General features: G+C 40.9%; 1 protein-coding gene across 1 annotated transcript in view; it reads right to left on the reverse strand.

Moving 5' to 3' along the window:
- Positions 1-502: 502 nt before the first annotated feature.
- Tex14 (testis expressed 14, intercellular bridge forming factor) overlaps positions 503-16,760 on the reverse strand; it is a 99,012-nt gene continuing 82,754 nt past the window's right edge. The window contains exons 22-31 of the mRNA XM_060388406.1: positions 16,582-16,709; positions 15,434-15,639; positions 13,575-13,668; positions 12,080-12,154; positions 8,539-8,616; positions 7,693-7,786; positions 5,004-5,096; positions 2,919-3,028; positions 1,292-1,343; positions 503-734 (exon numbers count right to left, since the gene is read on the reverse strand). Of these exons, the coding sequence (XP_060244389.1) occupies positions 698-734; positions 1,292-1,343; positions 2,919-3,028; positions 5,004-5,096; positions 7,693-7,786; positions 8,539-8,616; positions 12,080-12,154; positions 13,575-13,668; positions 15,434-15,639; positions 16,582-16,709 (967 nt within the window). The 3' untranslated portion in view covers positions 503-697. The remainder of the gene's footprint in view (positions 735-1,291; positions 1,344-2,918; positions 3,029-5,003; positions 5,097-7,692; positions 7,787-8,538; positions 8,617-12,079; positions 12,155-13,574; positions 13,669-15,433; positions 15,640-16,581; positions 16,710-16,760) is intronic.

The following is a 16,760-nucleotide window of genomic DNA, read 5'->3' on the forward strand; positions in this document are numbered from 1 at the left end:
AGTGTAGTGCTTCCAAGAAAAGCTATTAATCATATGTGAAAATTCTACATGGACAAAAATCCTCTAGACCCCAGACTAGATACACATATGCACCTGGCTAATAGTCACAAAAAGCCTAAATGAGAGAAAATGTTGTGATTTTAGTTTTGTCACAGTTCTGTTCTTCTAGTACACTGATGATGTAAGGTGCACAATCAAAATACGTAGAGATGGTGTTACATATATATTATATATGGTTATATATATATATATATATATATATATATATATATATATATGGTTTTTGTTGCTGTCTCCTGGCAAGCTGGTTCTAGCTGGAAGGGAAATGCAGTCATCTTTCCAACCCCCAACCAAAGCATAGAAATAGATCATCCACAACAGGCACCTAACTAGCATTAAAAGTAAACACTTTATTATATAACAAAGTTACAAAAATTTACATCAATAAAATCAAAAGCCATTCTGAACAAAACAAAATGTTTGTCATTATGGCTACCTTGCATTTTTCAGAAACCTGATTTCAAACAAAGGATTAGGCATACTACACATGATAGGGCCACATTATAGCAACAGTGCCCATGGTAGCAGCAGAGCAAAGCGTGAGTTACAGACTGGAACCACTGTCCTTGAGCCAACTGAAGCGGATAAAAGAAGAAAGGAGGCCACAAGCCACAGTGCCTGCACGATCCAGTTCCAATCATTCTGACAAGTCGCTCTGATCCAGCACAATTATCCTGTGTGCATATATTTTAAAGGACAAAAAAAGGGGGGAAGTTTTGAGTTCATATGTACTTTTAAAAATTCTTGTGCAGTGCTTGGGATCACATCCCCAGACTCACACAAACCAGGCAAGCATTCTGGCACTAAGCTAATTTCCTAAACCCAGTAGGTATTTAGAACACACACACACACACACACACACACACACACACACACACACTTTCCTATTCAACTGAAGTCATAGGAAAGGAATTTTGTCTGTATAATCAAGGCAGATAGTATCAACAATGTATCATAAAAATGCAAAGTGACTAAAAAGCAACTGGTAGCAGCAGCATCTTTTATACCCCGTTTAAACTTTCCTTGAGCAGATAGCAATTATTTAAGCAAAGTTAGCATTAACGTCACCTTGTATATTTTTTCAATTATAGATATATAACTATAAATTGAGCAAGTTGGTGAGAATTCAATCTGTTAGTGATATTTATTTAGACACTGGTAAATATTTTAAGTCTGCTCACGCAATCTAAAAAGAAACAAACTCTGACTTATAAACATGCTATCTCATTACCTGGAAGGTTCAGACCAACCCAGTCGCTTCCAAAAACAGGGCTTTAGTTCATCTTGATGGAACAAGAGGGAAAAAAAAAAAAAAAGCAGTTACTTTCTAGATCAAGGGCTGTCAGAAGTCAGTATTCAGATTAGAGCTATCTCTAGTCTTAGTGTGCTGTTTACTTATTTGTTGTACGCTTATATGCAACTTTTCTGGAAACACAGCTAACAGCTTCTCCTAATATCCTATAGCTCCCTGCCATAGCAAGAAGTACCAGCAACACTGATTCAAAAGCCCCTGCATTACCTTGCCAAATTCTCTGAGTTATCTTCTCAGTGAATTCAGTCTTGGCTAAATGTCCACATACCCTGGGCCCTATGCCAGTCAGAGTTGTGGAGGAAATAAAATATACACATAGCTTGTACAGATAAAGTTTCCTTAACAAAGCAGCTGTACACAAAGGTATAATTAGAGTTGCGGGAACAAACAAGGACTGACAGGCATCTATTTGCAGCTGGGGGAAGCCTAAGTGGAAAGCAGCTAGGCAGTTGGGGGTGGGATGGGAGGACAGTTACTGGAATCTAGAAGGGAGAACTGGAGTTAGGAAAGATCAGACACTAGTGAGGGACAACATGGTTACCGGATGCAAGGTCCTCAAGTAGGTAGGAAAGGAAAATGAGTAACAATTTTCTTGCCCTCTGATCCTGCCAGGGGCCCCATTGGCTAACAGAAAGCCAAGGAGATGCAGTCCTCTAGGGTCAACATACTGAGGCATAAAGCATAAAACAGGGCAGAGGAAGCGGAATGAGAAGGGACTAAGAAAGGGATGCAAGGGAGACTGGAAGGCTCCAAAAGGTGAGCATCTATCACCCTGAATAACAAACATGAACAGATCATTTGTGAAGATATATTACAAGACTGACTATTCAAGCTGACAAGACTTGAACAGTTTTTATTTCTTTGTTTTTGTTTTCGAGACAGGATTTCTCTGTGTAACAGCTCTTGCTGTCCTGGAACTCTTTTTGTAGACCAGGCTAACCTTGAGTTCAGAGATCCACCTGCTTCTACCTCCTGAGTGCTGGGATTAAAGGCAGTCTCGAAGCTCTTGGTTTTTGTTTTGTCTTTAGACAGGGGTCTTCCTGGGTGGCCTTGAAGTCCATGGCTGAGCCTCCGGAGCACTGCGGCATGTGTTGCCACACTCAGCTTAAATTAAAAGCTCTTTCAAATGTATTTGAATTCAAAATAGCTCTACAGACAATGCACAAATTAGGCTGGCCCATGGCTTGTTTTAGAAACAGACCTGAAAGCCAGGAGTGTTAGCTCATGCCTGCGATCATAGCACCTGGTAGGTAAGAGAACTAACTGCTTTCAGTTGGAGGCCAGCTGGGCTAGAATGAGACCCTGTTTCAAAAAACAAAAGAAGGGGGGGAAAAAAACCCAAAAAACAACAAAACCCAAAGCTGATGTCACTGCTTTGTAATGAAATTGATTGCAATTATCAGAAATGCTTGTCTGAACTGCAAGGAAAAGGCAATTACACCAGGTTGGAAGATTATGTATAGCATCTGGGAAACATTACTTAAAAGCTTTGATGGTCACCAAAGCCCAAAAACTACAGACTACCATAATCATCATTCATCCATACCTTCTTCCAAAGTCCCTAAAAAGCTGTCTGATCTCCTTCTCTCTGGCTTAATGCTTTCTTTCCTTTTTCTCTTCAGTTCAACAAAGTCTTGATCTTTGTTCTTTTCTTCCCTGTAATGACAATGATTTGTGGCATTAAACGCATACCTAAGAGCCAGGGAACAAGACTGTTCTGAAGCAAACAGAGTACTTAGTACTAGTGTTCCTACAGGGCAAATGTTGGTTTATTTACTTTTGGTTATTCGTTCATCTTTTATCCTCTCTCTCTCTCTGGACAGGATTTCCCTATGTAGCCCTAAAGGGCCTAGACTTCATTAGGCAAAGCAGGCTGGCCTTGAACTTACAGCGGTCTTCATGCCTCCTCTGTCTCCTCATGTCTCCAGAGTGCTGGGATTAAAGGAATGTGTTACACGCCCAACAAGGCTAGTTTAAATGTATGTTAACGCACTCATTTTCAGAACTATATGAAGCAGTTACTGCTACCATCTACATTGTGTGATGTGAAAACCAAGGCACAGAAAATTAGATACCTAATAAGTTCTAAAACATATGTGATCAGACTCTGCTTTCAACATTAAGACTATATAGCTAGCCTCAAAGGAAAAAGAAAGCATTTTCCTTCTTTTACAATCAGCATTCTCTTTGAGATTATTATTTATCATTTCCGTCAAGCTCCCTGTGATATGAGAAATCTAAATAAGTATCTCACAATTTAAAACCACACTCCTCTTAAGAGCAGAAACAGCTACCTCTCTGGGATAGTACCTAGAATAAAAAGGGGACTTTTCTCTTTTAAACTTCACTAACATAATCAAGAGGCTCAAGAGTGGGCAAAAGAAAAAAAAAAAGGTCAGCAAAGGCTTGTCTTCTCCTTCTGTCCAGACACCCAAGACCACAGTTATTCACAAAACCTGAGCGGCTGTAGCCACTGTTAAAATGGAAAGGCTGTTTCTTCTATAGGTTGTGGCCATTAGAAAATTTGTGCTTCACTAATAAAAATCTTTTACTTTGCAACATCTAGTACACCAGTTCTATGCTTTGGGGTAGAAGACAGTAAGCAGACTCTCTTCACTTTACAGTATTTCAGGTATTTGAGGGAGGCTATCAAATTCTCCACTCATCGGCTCTTTTCAGGCTGAGTCTCCCTGGCTGTTCTCATATGACCTGGTTTCCAGACCTAAGCCTGTTCCATGTCCTCTCTGTTGCTTGCTCATATCCATTTAGAAATGTGTCCTAGGAGTCCTTCAATAGTGCATGATTACCTACGGTGCACTTGTCTGATCGGTTCATCCTGCATTAATGCTGTGTCAACTTTTTCAGAAACTAAATACGGGACATGTGAATTAAGACTTCCTGCCTACGGCATGATTACTGTGAGCAATAATTTCCAATAAAAAAAATATCCAGTTAGGCCTGGTTTTTCACAATGTATACTTTTGGATCTAAAACTTGTCAATCTTTTAAGTTTATCATTTTTATTTTTACAGTTTTGTTTGTTTGTGACATTATAGCCCTATGTTTCTTGGCTGATCTTGAACTTCTGGGCTCAATCATTCCCCTCAGACTTCTAAGTAGCTGAAACTACAGTTTCATGCAACAGCCATGCCTGGCTTTGTCTCTCTCTTTTAAAGTAGCTAGTATTTCCACCTGTCAGGACAATTTTGGATTTTCAGCCTATCACCCATAACCTTCACTTCTAGATTTGTGTTATCTGAAAACTTGATGTATATATATATGCCTTTTCTGTTTTAACTCAAATGGCTCATGAAACACTGAAGGCAACAGGGCTAAAATCCAACCTGAGAGCTATAACCGATTAGCCGCCTAATCAGTGTCTTGGGGAGTCGATGGTGGGAAGACAGCCAAGTGTGAGAGTAATGACAAATGTAAGGGCTGGCTGGCGCACATCAGCACAATGCCATCACCGGACATTCATTCTCCAAGAAGTTAAAAACCTAACTCCTTCCTGAACACAGGGAAAGAAAGAAACTGGGAGCCTGGGATTCTGTGTCCCAGGTGCACAACATGTTGTATATTCTTTTCCCTGTGAAACATAAGGAAAGGGTTCCTTAATGGGCAAGACAACCTTGTGGAGTCCTTGTGGGTGTCCAGTAGTGCCAAATTCTCCTCAGGTGATTGCAGCAACCTTTCCAGGTCCTCATCAAGAGAAGAATGAGCTCTGTCCAGGGGCAAGTAAAGATAACGGTGACAGGGTCATTCCCTTGTAACATATCACTGCACAGCAGGTGTGGTGGCACTGCCATCTTTACTACTGTTGGTGCTTTCACAAGAGCTGAAAGAGCATAAGGTGTGAGATTGTGTCCAGACCCCCAAAGGTTACTTGTATTTAACTTATATGTACACTAAAATAGTCCTTTAGCCCCTTGACAAAATCCTGGCACCCATGAGATCACTCCCTCCAATGACAATTCTGTCTCAATTATAGGTCTTTAAGTTCAGCTTCTATATGAGGTTATAATTCTGCATGCCTCTTCTGTGTGTTTTTCTGAATAAGAACAACTTTTGAGGCTCGTAGATAGAAGGTGTTTTGAGGAGGCCTAAAATGTACACTTACCAGTTGTAAAAATATCGTTCACCCTATAGTAGTGCCTACGACTAAAGAAGCTGGGGAGAGGGTTCAGTGAATAATGCACTTGCCAAGTAAGTCAGCACTGAGGACTAGAGTTTGAGTCCCCAGAACCTACTTGTCATCCCAGCATTTTGAGGGCAGAGACAAGGGGATCCCTCCCCAGGTCAGGCTGGCTAGCTAGACTAGCCAAATTGGCAAGCGCCAGGTAAGACCTCTTAGCAGGTAAGGTTGTTTGCCTGATGACCTGAGTCAAATCCCTGTGACACATGGTGGAGAGAACCAACTCCTACAAGCTGTTCTCTGACATCTACATGTATGCTGTGGTCTTGCCACCTCCCTCCACAGTAATAAATGTCAAAAAAAGGAAAAAGTAACAGTAACTTTTTTCAAGGCAGGGTCTCACGTAGCCCACACTGGCTTTGAACTTGCTATGTTTCCAAAGCTGGAACTAGATTAGGAGTAGGATGGGGGGAGGGGGGAGCAAGTGCCACCACAGGCCCAAGTCTTGTCTCTTTTCAAAGTTTATTTAGGTTAGTTCTTAGAACCCACAGGTAACTCAATTAACGGCCTGTAACTCCGGTTTCATATGATACAATTCCCTCTTCTGACTTCTTCGGGCGCCTGAACAAATGATGTACGTACACTGTCACAGGCACACATACACACACACACAAAAGTAATAATATATCTTATAAAAATTAAAATCAGGGCCTCAAAAACCAGCCTAGAGTTCCATCAACAGATGAACTGGGACAAAAGTAAAGCCAGGTATGGTGGAACAGGTGTTATGGGACAAGCCTGCAGTTGCAACACTCCAGAGGCTAAGGCAGAAGGCCTTCCCCAAGTTCAAATCCAGTCTGGGTGACAGTATTGGACCTAGTTTCAAATAAAACATGTCCTAAGTATACACTCTGTGAAGAAGAATGAGGCCCAGTGAGATGGCTCAGCAGGTGAAGGTGTCTTCTACTAGAGCCTGACTAGCTGAGTTCAATCCCTAGAACCCTCATGGTAGCAGAGAACCAACAACCACAACTTTTCCTCTGACCTTCCCAAGAACACTGTAGTATGTGAGCATGCACAAGCACACACACACACACACACACACACAAATTTTTTTAAAGAATGAAATTTGCAGAAAAGTGGATAGAACCTGGAAATTATTATACTAAGACAAACATTCCATGTAAAACTACATTTAAATTTCTGTGTGTGTGTGTGTGTGTGTGTGTGTGTGTGTGTGTGTGTGTGTGTGACAAAAATAGAAAGGAGACTATAAGGAAAGAGGTCTAAAGGATGGAGGCTTGAGAATCAGAAAAGACAATGGAATGTATGTTAGTATTTTGGAACACAACCTGCTCCCGGGTTACCCAGAAACTTATGATGTCATCATGTGTCGCCAGCCAGGTGGCCGCACCTGGAAGGCGTGGTTACCTTGACCCTTAAAGAGACCCCGACATGTGGTCTCTCTCTTTCTCTCATACACTCTTACACTCTCTTTCTCTCTCTCTCGGAGCACTCCCTTTTCCATTTCCCTTTCTCTCTCCCCACCATGTCCTGCTCCCCCCTTCCTCCATACCCACTTAATAAACTTCTTGCAGAGAATATTGGTTAACCAGCCTCATGCTTTTAAAAACTAACAATGTACGTGCCATGAAAGTGGAGGGAAGGACTACCAGGGAGATGAAAAAGGACCAACAAAAGGTGGGGAAGACAGATAAAGGAAGGCAGTGGGGAGTGCTAATAAGACCAAAGTGTAATGAGGGGCTGGAAAGACACAGGCAGGCGGGCAGATTCTCATTCTCTCACAAGCCCCATCTAGCCCTGAGAATCTACAGACAGTTAACGACTGCTGGGCAATGAGAGACATGTTCCTCAGTGGTGTAGCCCTGGTCAAGTGTTCACATTCCTATAAATAATCCCTCACCTAATGACACGTGTTAGGGCACACACCCTCCAAAAATGACATGCAAGTAACAGGGAACTAGTGAGAATGAAAGAGGGAGGGACAAAAGAGGGTAATAGAAGGTGAATTAGATAAAAGTCTACATGAATGAAACCTATTATATATAATCAACATGTTAATATAAAACAATACAAGAAGAATAAAGAAATTGTTTTATTATTTGTTCATATGATAAAAACAAATGCAATCTTAAAACCCTTTCAGAAGTCTAGATGCTGTTACCTCTCCGTGTCTTCCAGATCCTGAGTTTCTTTGGTGGAGAGAAAACTGCCTTCTTTACTACTGTTGGTTTCCTGTTCTTCCAAATGCTTTTTACCTAGAGCAATCGAGAGAGCTAACTTTATCAAAATGAAAACGAGTTGAGAACATGCTTTGAAATGAACTGGAAAAACTAAGGCCATCAGCAGTTCTGCTAGTATGCAATGCATCAGCCCCTTTCCCATGAGAGCAGAGGGCTAGGTGGCAGTCTGCAGGGCACCAGCGTTCATAGCAGCTTCTTCTACGGTCTTGGGCGATCTGTGGTACCAGTGAAGCTATAGGAAGCCTAGACAGTGCCAAGTTCAGAGAACTAGACAAAGCAAAGCAAAGAAGGCACACAAAAGTGGAGGCGAGCAACTCTAAAAATAAGCCACACAACTGGATGTCAGAACACGCTTCCCTTTCTTGCTTCTTAGATGCTCCTAGGGTACAACTTCTTGAAAGGAATTTGTGTGGGAGAAGGATGTACTCTTTAATGTATGCCAAGCATTTTACAAATACTGTCTCCTTTTATCTGGCCAGCAGACCTATGAAAGAAGAGGTCTAAATTTTGCTAAGTATTTTAGTGTACCAAGCTCTTTGCATGGAGCTATTATGTATAATGAGATAGGAACTATCGTTCCCATTTCACAAATAAGGATAGATGAAGTTCAGAAATGAAACAGTTTGTCAGACAAAAGTAACTGGTAGAATCAGAATTAAAATGGAGTTATACCCAACCTAAGTCACATTCTCCCACACAGACTACTACGCTAGTAAGGGCAGCATTACACAAAAACCTCATGAAAAAAGACCTGGGTATCGGCTTACCACTTTCAGCGACACTCAGATCATGTGCTGTGTTCTCATGTGACACCATGGAGGAGCCCTGCTGCTGCTTCAGATGCTCTGTCACAGTACAAAAGCAAAAGGCAACTTACCCCACCTTTCCATATCTCACCATGTTCTAGGACAGCGGCTCTCAGGGGCAGGCCTCAGAACCAGCACTGTTGGTAAACTCCAAACCTACTAAATCTGAAACTCCTGCAGTTACAGTCGTATTTACAGGTGACCCTGACCCTGAAAAGTCTGAAAGCCACTACTTTAGTACATTCTGAGTTCAAAGTGAACTTTTCAAGAAAGAAAGCCCCAAATAACACTTGATAAAGAATCTTTAAAGGATAGTAGGTATGGTGGCACATGCCTACAATCTCAGTACTAAGGAGGCACAAGCAGGAAGACTTCTCTAAGTTTGAGACCAGTTTGAACTACATAGCAAGTTTTAGGCTGGCCAGGACTGCAGAGTGAGACTCAGTCTCAAAACAAAACATTAGGAGATATGTGGTGCATATCTATTAACTCCAGGATTTGGGAGGTAAAGGTAGAAACTTGTCAAGGTCAGCCTTGGCTACATACCTAGAGTTCACCTAGGCTGTATTAAACGAAACTTTGTCTCAAAAAGTAGTAACAACCAACCAAACAACAAGCAAACAAAGGGCTAGCAAGATGGTTCTGTGGATTAAGGCACTTGTCTCCACACAGGATGACCTGAATTTGATTTCCAGGATCCTTAGGGTTGAAGGAGAAACAACTCCTTCAGGTTGTCCTCTTAGGGAATGAGCATTTATGTATACAAACACAACAAACAAATGTAAAGATACTAAGAAGAAAGAAATAAGGAAAAAAGGAAGGAAATAAAAGGAACCAGCACTTAGGCAACATTTCTATGTGTTTCATATATGGGAACTTTGGTTTCCATACAATGCAAACGTTTGGTTTCTTTAAAAACTCATCTATGTTATGTAAATATATATATATTTTTTTGTTTTAATCCCAAATGTGGGATTTTAGTTTAGGCTTTAGTTTGCCCACAGCTGATAACTGTTCTCTTGACGGGTGTGGTCTCTGCCAGCTAGTAACAGCTTTGTCAGCTCATGTAGCAAGAAGAGGGGCGTGGTCTAGGACTCTGAGAGATAAAAATATCAAAGCCCAGAAAGAGAAGGTATGGCAGTTTGGAGAAATCAGAGATGGAAGCTGTGGTGGCTTGGAGGAGAGAAAAAAAAAACGTTTCTCCACAGCTGCCTGGAGGAGGCTGCTTGCTGTGTCTGCTGTTGGTGGAGACTGGTATGGCCCCAAAAGAACCCATTGACCCTAAACAGCCAGGAGAAGTAAAGGGGTGTGTGGCCCCCTCTTCCCCACTAACCTCTCTCTTACCTAGGGTTAAAGGGTTGGTGGAAGGGAGATAGAGGCTTAATACCCAAAAAAAAAATAAAGTTTAAAAATGAGCACAACAGTTTCAGGCCAGTCAGAACTGGATATTCAGACCCTTTCTACAAACAGTAACAACTAAAACTACTCAAGAAGGATGATGATGAAAATGATGAAGAAAGGCAATCCAGAGGCCTATATGGCAGGTATTAAATATTTAGTACATTAACTCAAGATTAATGTTCATAATCTTAACAACAACCCTATGATATTGGTTATTTATATTATTTTTATTTCTGTTTTTCAGATGAGGAACAATACTGAGGCCAAAGCTGAGGAGGAGCCTGGGAATGCAGCTACTGAATGGGAGAAGTGACGAGAAGGCTTGCATGGTTAAGAAACATTCATAAATCAAAAAGAGTAAGTAGGAGAACTGAGATTGAGTCCAGGAAATCTTAGCTCTAAAGTTTATGCTCCTAACTTTGATCTTAAAAACAAATTTAAAGATTTCAAATTTTATTTGTATGAGTATGTATGAATGTATGTAGCACACACATGCCTTGCATCTGTGAAGGCCGTGAGAGGGCTTTCAGGTCCCTGGAGCTGAGTTTTACAGATGGGTTGTTTTGTTTTGAGATAGGGTTTCTCTGTGTAGCCCTGGATGTCCTGGACTCACTCTGTAGATGAGGCTGGCCTCAAACTCACAAAGACCTGCCTGCTTCTGCTTCCAAAGTGCCGAGATTAAAGGCATGCACCACCAAGCCCAGTTACAGATGGTTTTAAGCCACCATGTGGGTGCAGAGATCCAAACCCAGGTGCTCTGAATGAGCAGTAAGTGCCCTTAACTGCTGAGCTGCCTCTCCAGCCCACTAATCTTGATTTTATACGACTTTCAGTACCAGAGCTCCACAAGAGTCCAGCTCCACTGGCCTATGTCATGATTTTACCATGAATATCCATCCTTTCCACTTTCTTTCAAAATGCTCACTTAGACTAAGAAAAGACTGTGCTAAAACTCACTGGCTGCTCTCTACTTGTTAGGTGCTGGTTTCTTTCAAAATGCTCTTCAGAACAAAGCAGAGAGACAGCTAGGCACCCCTACACTCACTGTGAGGAGAAGGCGAGTTATGTCTATGCAGCTCTAGTCTGCTCCCTTCCTAAGCTTAGCAAACTGCTACCTGACAGCAGTTTTTGAGCAGCAAGAAGACCTGTACGACATGTAAATCAGATTTTACCCTCATCAGTCTCTTGTTGCTCTTAAATGATCCCCTGTACCCTGAATTATAAAAGACCTTTTCTTTTAGGGCTCCTGTTAGGGGCCTAGGCCTCTGGATGTGAAACCTCCACATTAAGAAATCAGAAAATCAGGAGATAGATCCTGACTACTCCCTAGAGGTCCTTTCAAAAACAAACAAAAAAGTGATAATACTACAATAATCCAAGTTCATTAGGTCAAGGGACAGGCATTAAAGGTTATGCTAAGGAGCCCGATGGCTGTGCTTTGAGTCAGAGCAATAAGTCCTTATTCCTTATGATTCACAGGACTTCAGAGATCCTGAAAACCAGCTGGTGCCCCTTGACAAATTCTCTGTAAGCCCAATACCAAGATCTGGACCATCATAGATCCAAGGAGGAGATGGACCCTCTAAAGATAAGGACTACAGGCTTCCAAGGATTATCTGGTTTGGACTGAAAGGGAGACTAACAATTGTTTTAATCAAAGGAGTTTGTAATCTAAACATGGTGGGACACTTGGAGACTGAGGCAGAAAGACTGAGAATTTAAGGCCAGCTTGTCTATGAAGTAAACTCTAGACTGGCCTGAGCTACACAGAAAGAACTCATCCCCCCCAAAAAAAACCAAAAACCTCAGAAAAATAAAATTAGTTCATCACCATAAAACATATGAATGTTTTTACTTTACCTCAGACTCTTTCCCATAAACCCTTTAGTAATAAATGAAAGAACATATGAGTCAATTACCCTGGCTACACTGTAGCCTACTTGACTTGAAAACTGCCCCTTCCTGATTTTCTACATTCAACCACACCTTCACAGGGTTGTTTCGTACTAGTTCTGATGCCTAAGAAACAGAAACCATATTATAGTCAGTGACCATAATCAACAGGGGCCAAGGAATATATTTTTTATTGAACACCTCTTACCAATTTCATCAAGTAGTTCCTGAGCTGGTGGTGGAAGCTCATCAAAATGATGCTGAGAGGTGGCTTCCACTAGTTCTTAAAAAAGATAAAGGGGAAAATGACTTAACACCCTCTTAGACCTGAATGGCAGCTTTCCATGGACTTGAGGCTTCCTCAGTGATGAAATAATCTTAGGAGCATGAGAGCATCGAACGCATTTAGTGGAGGCTTCCTTAATATATAAATGCTTCCTTGATATACAGATGGCCTTTACTCTCCACTTTCATCCCACTTACCCAATCTTTCCTTCTCTCTTCCTAAGGATACTTGAATCAGATAGGGTACAAATTCTTACTCAGAGCATGGGGATGCTCTGAAGCAGACTGTTGGAGAAACACAGGCTACGGACCAGCCAAAATGAATAAAAACACAAAGCAGGATGATTATCAGGCCAGGAGATATAAAAGCAACTAGAGTCTTCTCCCAAGTGCTCAATTATATATAACAAACCCTTCAATGTAGCATACAGAATTGCTCTTCTCTGGAGAGAAACTCCAAAAGCTATAGCCAAGGTCTTAAACACTGAAATTACTGCAACAATAAAAGCAATGTGCTCTCAAAGTTTCTAGCATTTTTGTGTGATTTGAAAACTATCTTCAAAGAAATCTACCCTAAAGAAAGGATCACAGGTCCAAATAAGACTTAGGTACAAAGGGCAAAACTTGGAAAACAATATAAATTTTCAAATAAGAGAATTAAACAACATATATAGAATGTATTACTATAATAACTACTATAGACTATTACTAGTATATATTTATTATCATTCTTAAATATATTTTTATATATTTATCATATATCAATTCTTAATTACAAGAGGAAATGATCAAAATACAATTAGCCTTTGGTGTTTATAAGGAAGTATTCCAAATCTCCCAGCCTGGCAGTACCAAAATCCATGGGTGCTTAAGTTTCTTATACAAAGTAGCACAGTATTTGATGGCTTATAATATATAGTATAATATAATATAAATGCTATGTAAATCATTTACATGTTACACTGTTTAGTCAGGAAAGAAAGATAGGCAAAGCAGCTATACATGTTCAATAAAGTAGACGTAATTGTTTTAAAATACTTTTCATCTGCCACTGGCTGAATCCATAGATATGTAACTACCAGGTAAGGATGCTGAGCATATTACGGGGAGACATAGTCTAGAATTGATGTATGACACAGTCACAGATACTAAAGTATTTGTTATATATTTATAAAACTATGAAACAAGATAATGCACAAAATGTACAACACAGCAAGCTGTGGTATGATTATCCAGTCATTTTGTTTTTTAAACTTTATTCACCAAGTTTTCTACAATGAATTTTTTACTTTCATAATCAAAGAAAAATAATGTTTTTGTTTAAACCAAATGTCACATTAACTACTGATGAACATCAACCGAAGCCTCCTTAAACTACCTTACTCTTATGAACTGCTTTGATATTAAACACAGGGTACCTCCAGGTAGGCTCATCCTTTGGGTAGCATGGGTTGCTGTCACAGATGCTGCAGAAATGTTAAAAGAACCAGTCCCAGTGTACACACATTTTTTCTACAAAAATAAGACAAAAGCGTGGTAACCACTGTGCCCACTGAGTAAAAAACACATCTAAGGCACTCATTTCCATTTATTTTGGACAGTATGTCAGAAATTCGGCAAGTCACCTTTTCTGAGAAGCCCTCTCAACTCTCTTTCTGCTGAGCACTTGGCAATCTCACTGGGCCTGTCTTCCTCACTAAGCTACTGCTAACTTTAAGAAAGGACCCATCTTTCTTATTCAGGTTTGGATAAGGCTCATGACACTTAGAATCTACCCAGGTAACAGGAACTTTTATGAGACACAGTTCAAAAAACATTTACAATCAATTTTCCATTAAGTACTAAAGAAAACAACCAGTTTGTTCATGGATGGTGTCATGGTTAGCTTTAGTTGTCAACTTGACATACCTAGCAAATGGAAGCCTCACTTGAAGACTTGCCATCAGATTTGCCTCTAGGGATGTAAGCATTTTCTTAATTGCTAATTGTATAGGAAGTCGCAGACCACTGTGGGCTGTGCCATCCCTAGGAAGGTGGCTTAGACATGTAAGAAGAGTAGTTGAACAAGCCAGAAGTGAAAGCCAGTAAACAAGTGTGGTGATGTACATGAGAATGGTTACTGTGGGTTCATATAGTTGAATATCTCATTTCCAGCTGCCGGACTTATTTTCAGGAAGGATTAAATGATGTGGCCCTTAGGGTCAGATGGAAGGGGAGGAGGAACTCCCCTATCAGTGGACTAGGAGAGGGGCATGGGAGGAGAAGAAGGAGAGAGAGTGGGGTTGGGAGGGGACAAGGGAGGGGGTTACAGCTGGGATACAAAGTGAATAAATGGTAATTAATAAAAAAGGAAAAAAAAAAAAAAGATGTGGCCTTACTGAAGAATGTCACTGAGGGTGGACTTTAAGGTTCCAAAAGCCCATGCCAGGCCCAGTTTGTGCTCTCTCTGCCTGCAACTTATGGATGTGAGCTCTCAGCTACCACTTCAGCACCATGCCTGTCTGCTATGCTCCTGCCATAATGATCAGACACTAACCCCTGAGACTGTAAGCAGGCCCCAACTTAAATGCTTCCTTTTATACGTTTCCTTCATCGTGGTGCTTATTACAGCAGTAGCAGTCACTACAATGTTCCTCCATGGTTTCTGCTTCAGAGCTTATCCCTGGGTTACAGCCTTGAGTTCCTCCCTTGGTTTCCCTGGATGAGGGACTATACAACCTGTAAGCCAAATTAACCCATTCTTCCCTTTTTTGGTCAGCATTTTATCTTAGCAACAGAAATCAAACTAATAGAGAAGGTCAGACAAGAGTTTTTTCCATTTTCTTTCTTTGTGTGTGTGTGTGTGTGTGTGTGTGTGTGTGTGTGTGCGTGTGTGTGTGTGTGTGGTGGGGGAAGATTGTTTGTAGAAACAGGGTTTTTCTGTTTAACGGCACTGGCTGTCCTTCAATTTACTCTGTAGACCAGGCTGGCCTCGACCTCATAGAGATCCACCTGTCTCTGCCTCCAAGTACCGGGATTAAAGGTGTGTGCTGCCACCACCTGGCCAGCTGAAAGGTTTTTAATGAGCTGTATTATGCAGGAATTCATAGTTTTCTTCAAAAGCCTGAACAAGTGCAATATGAAGGAGAAAGAAAGAAGAGCCTGTGGATGAGGACAGTAATATAAACTGAGTTTTCCTGCCAGTTTGGGGAGATCAACCAGCACTCAAGGAAGCACCATGCTTCAACAAGACCTATGACTGACCTCAAGACGTCTAAAACAGAACTGGAAAACTTACAGGATCAGCCAATTTTGCAGGTAGGGTTTTAGAAGAAGCAAGGAGAGATTCCAGGCTCTTAGCTCTCTCTCGGACAGTTATAAATTTGGCAGAGAAAGTTCTCATAGCTTCTTGACTATCCCAACGAAATGTAGATCCTCTTTTAACTTGAAATGTGGCATTTTCAAGGCAATCTTCATAGTGACTAGCAGCTGAAGAAATTGACTCTAGGAGAAAAGAGGTCACCAAGTCTCTGAATTCTTTACATCATAAACAAAACAACCACAAAACTGTAGCTATGCCAGGAATTTTCCAAATTGCTAATAACTGAAACAATCAGGAATCTGAGACAGCTTCTCAGGTCTAAAACTCTATATTCTAGGTTCTCAAGTCATTAAAAAAATGTATACATAAACTTCGTATCAAAATAAAATAAAGAAAAATTAAGCCACAAATTTACCAAAAATAAGAACCCCGAAGAGAAAATATTTGATGCTGGCTGCTGGAGGACTAGGCAGAAGGTAGTGTTTACAATATCCAGTGCCTCTGCAATTAATCCAAAGGTGCTTGTGTACACAACAGACCCCAAACTGTAACCTTTCCAGCACTGCAGTAACTTCTAACCGCACCACTAACCACAGCACTGTCACGAACACCCTCTTTCAATGGAAATTCAGGGTCACGACCTGTTGCCTTAGTGAACTGGTAAAGGAAACTTGTTTATCGTTTTACTAAACTAGAGAGAGAGGTGAGAGAAAAGAATCCTAAATTTCTCTCTAGCATGCCTGTGGCATTTTATAGAAAATTGTGAGAAAGTACAGTGCTAGGGAGATATTTCAGTGGTAGAGAACTTGCTTGGTTTCACAAAGTCCAATATTCAATCCCCAATATTAAAAGAAAGCAAACAAACAACAACAACAACAAACTCAGGAGATATGGATATTTAACTATGAGAACTTAATTGACTGTTTCAGTCTGCCTCCATTTGCAGCAGGCTGCCTCCAGCAGGGAGGGTCACACTGTTACACTGTATCTCTACCTGGTGGCCCAGGAAAGAACCCTTTTGTCCTGACTCTTAAACATCTTTACTCTGGGAGAAAATACACATAGGACGTATTCCCAGCCAGGGCACATGAGAAGGGCCTGTGATTTCTCCTGTGTGTGATTACCTGGGCTGAGCGGAGTACTGACACTAGTAGGTTCGTGTCTTAATTTGGGTGTTTTGAATGAGGTTGCTTTAAAATAGCCGTCTTGTTCACAGGTGATACTGGACAAGTCTTGAATGTCTGTCAGTGATCTAAGAAATAAAGAACAATAGCACACTGATCATGGTGGTGCAACTGTGTTT

The sequence above is a fragment of the Meriones unguiculatus genome, chromosome 7 (genome assembly GCF_030254825.1).
Source record: "Meriones unguiculatus strain TT.TT164.6M chromosome 7, Bangor_MerUng_6.1, whole genome shotgun sequence".
In the NCBI taxonomy this organism is placed as follows: domain Eukaryota; kingdom Metazoa; phylum Chordata; class Mammalia; order Rodentia; family Muridae; genus Meriones; species Meriones unguiculatus.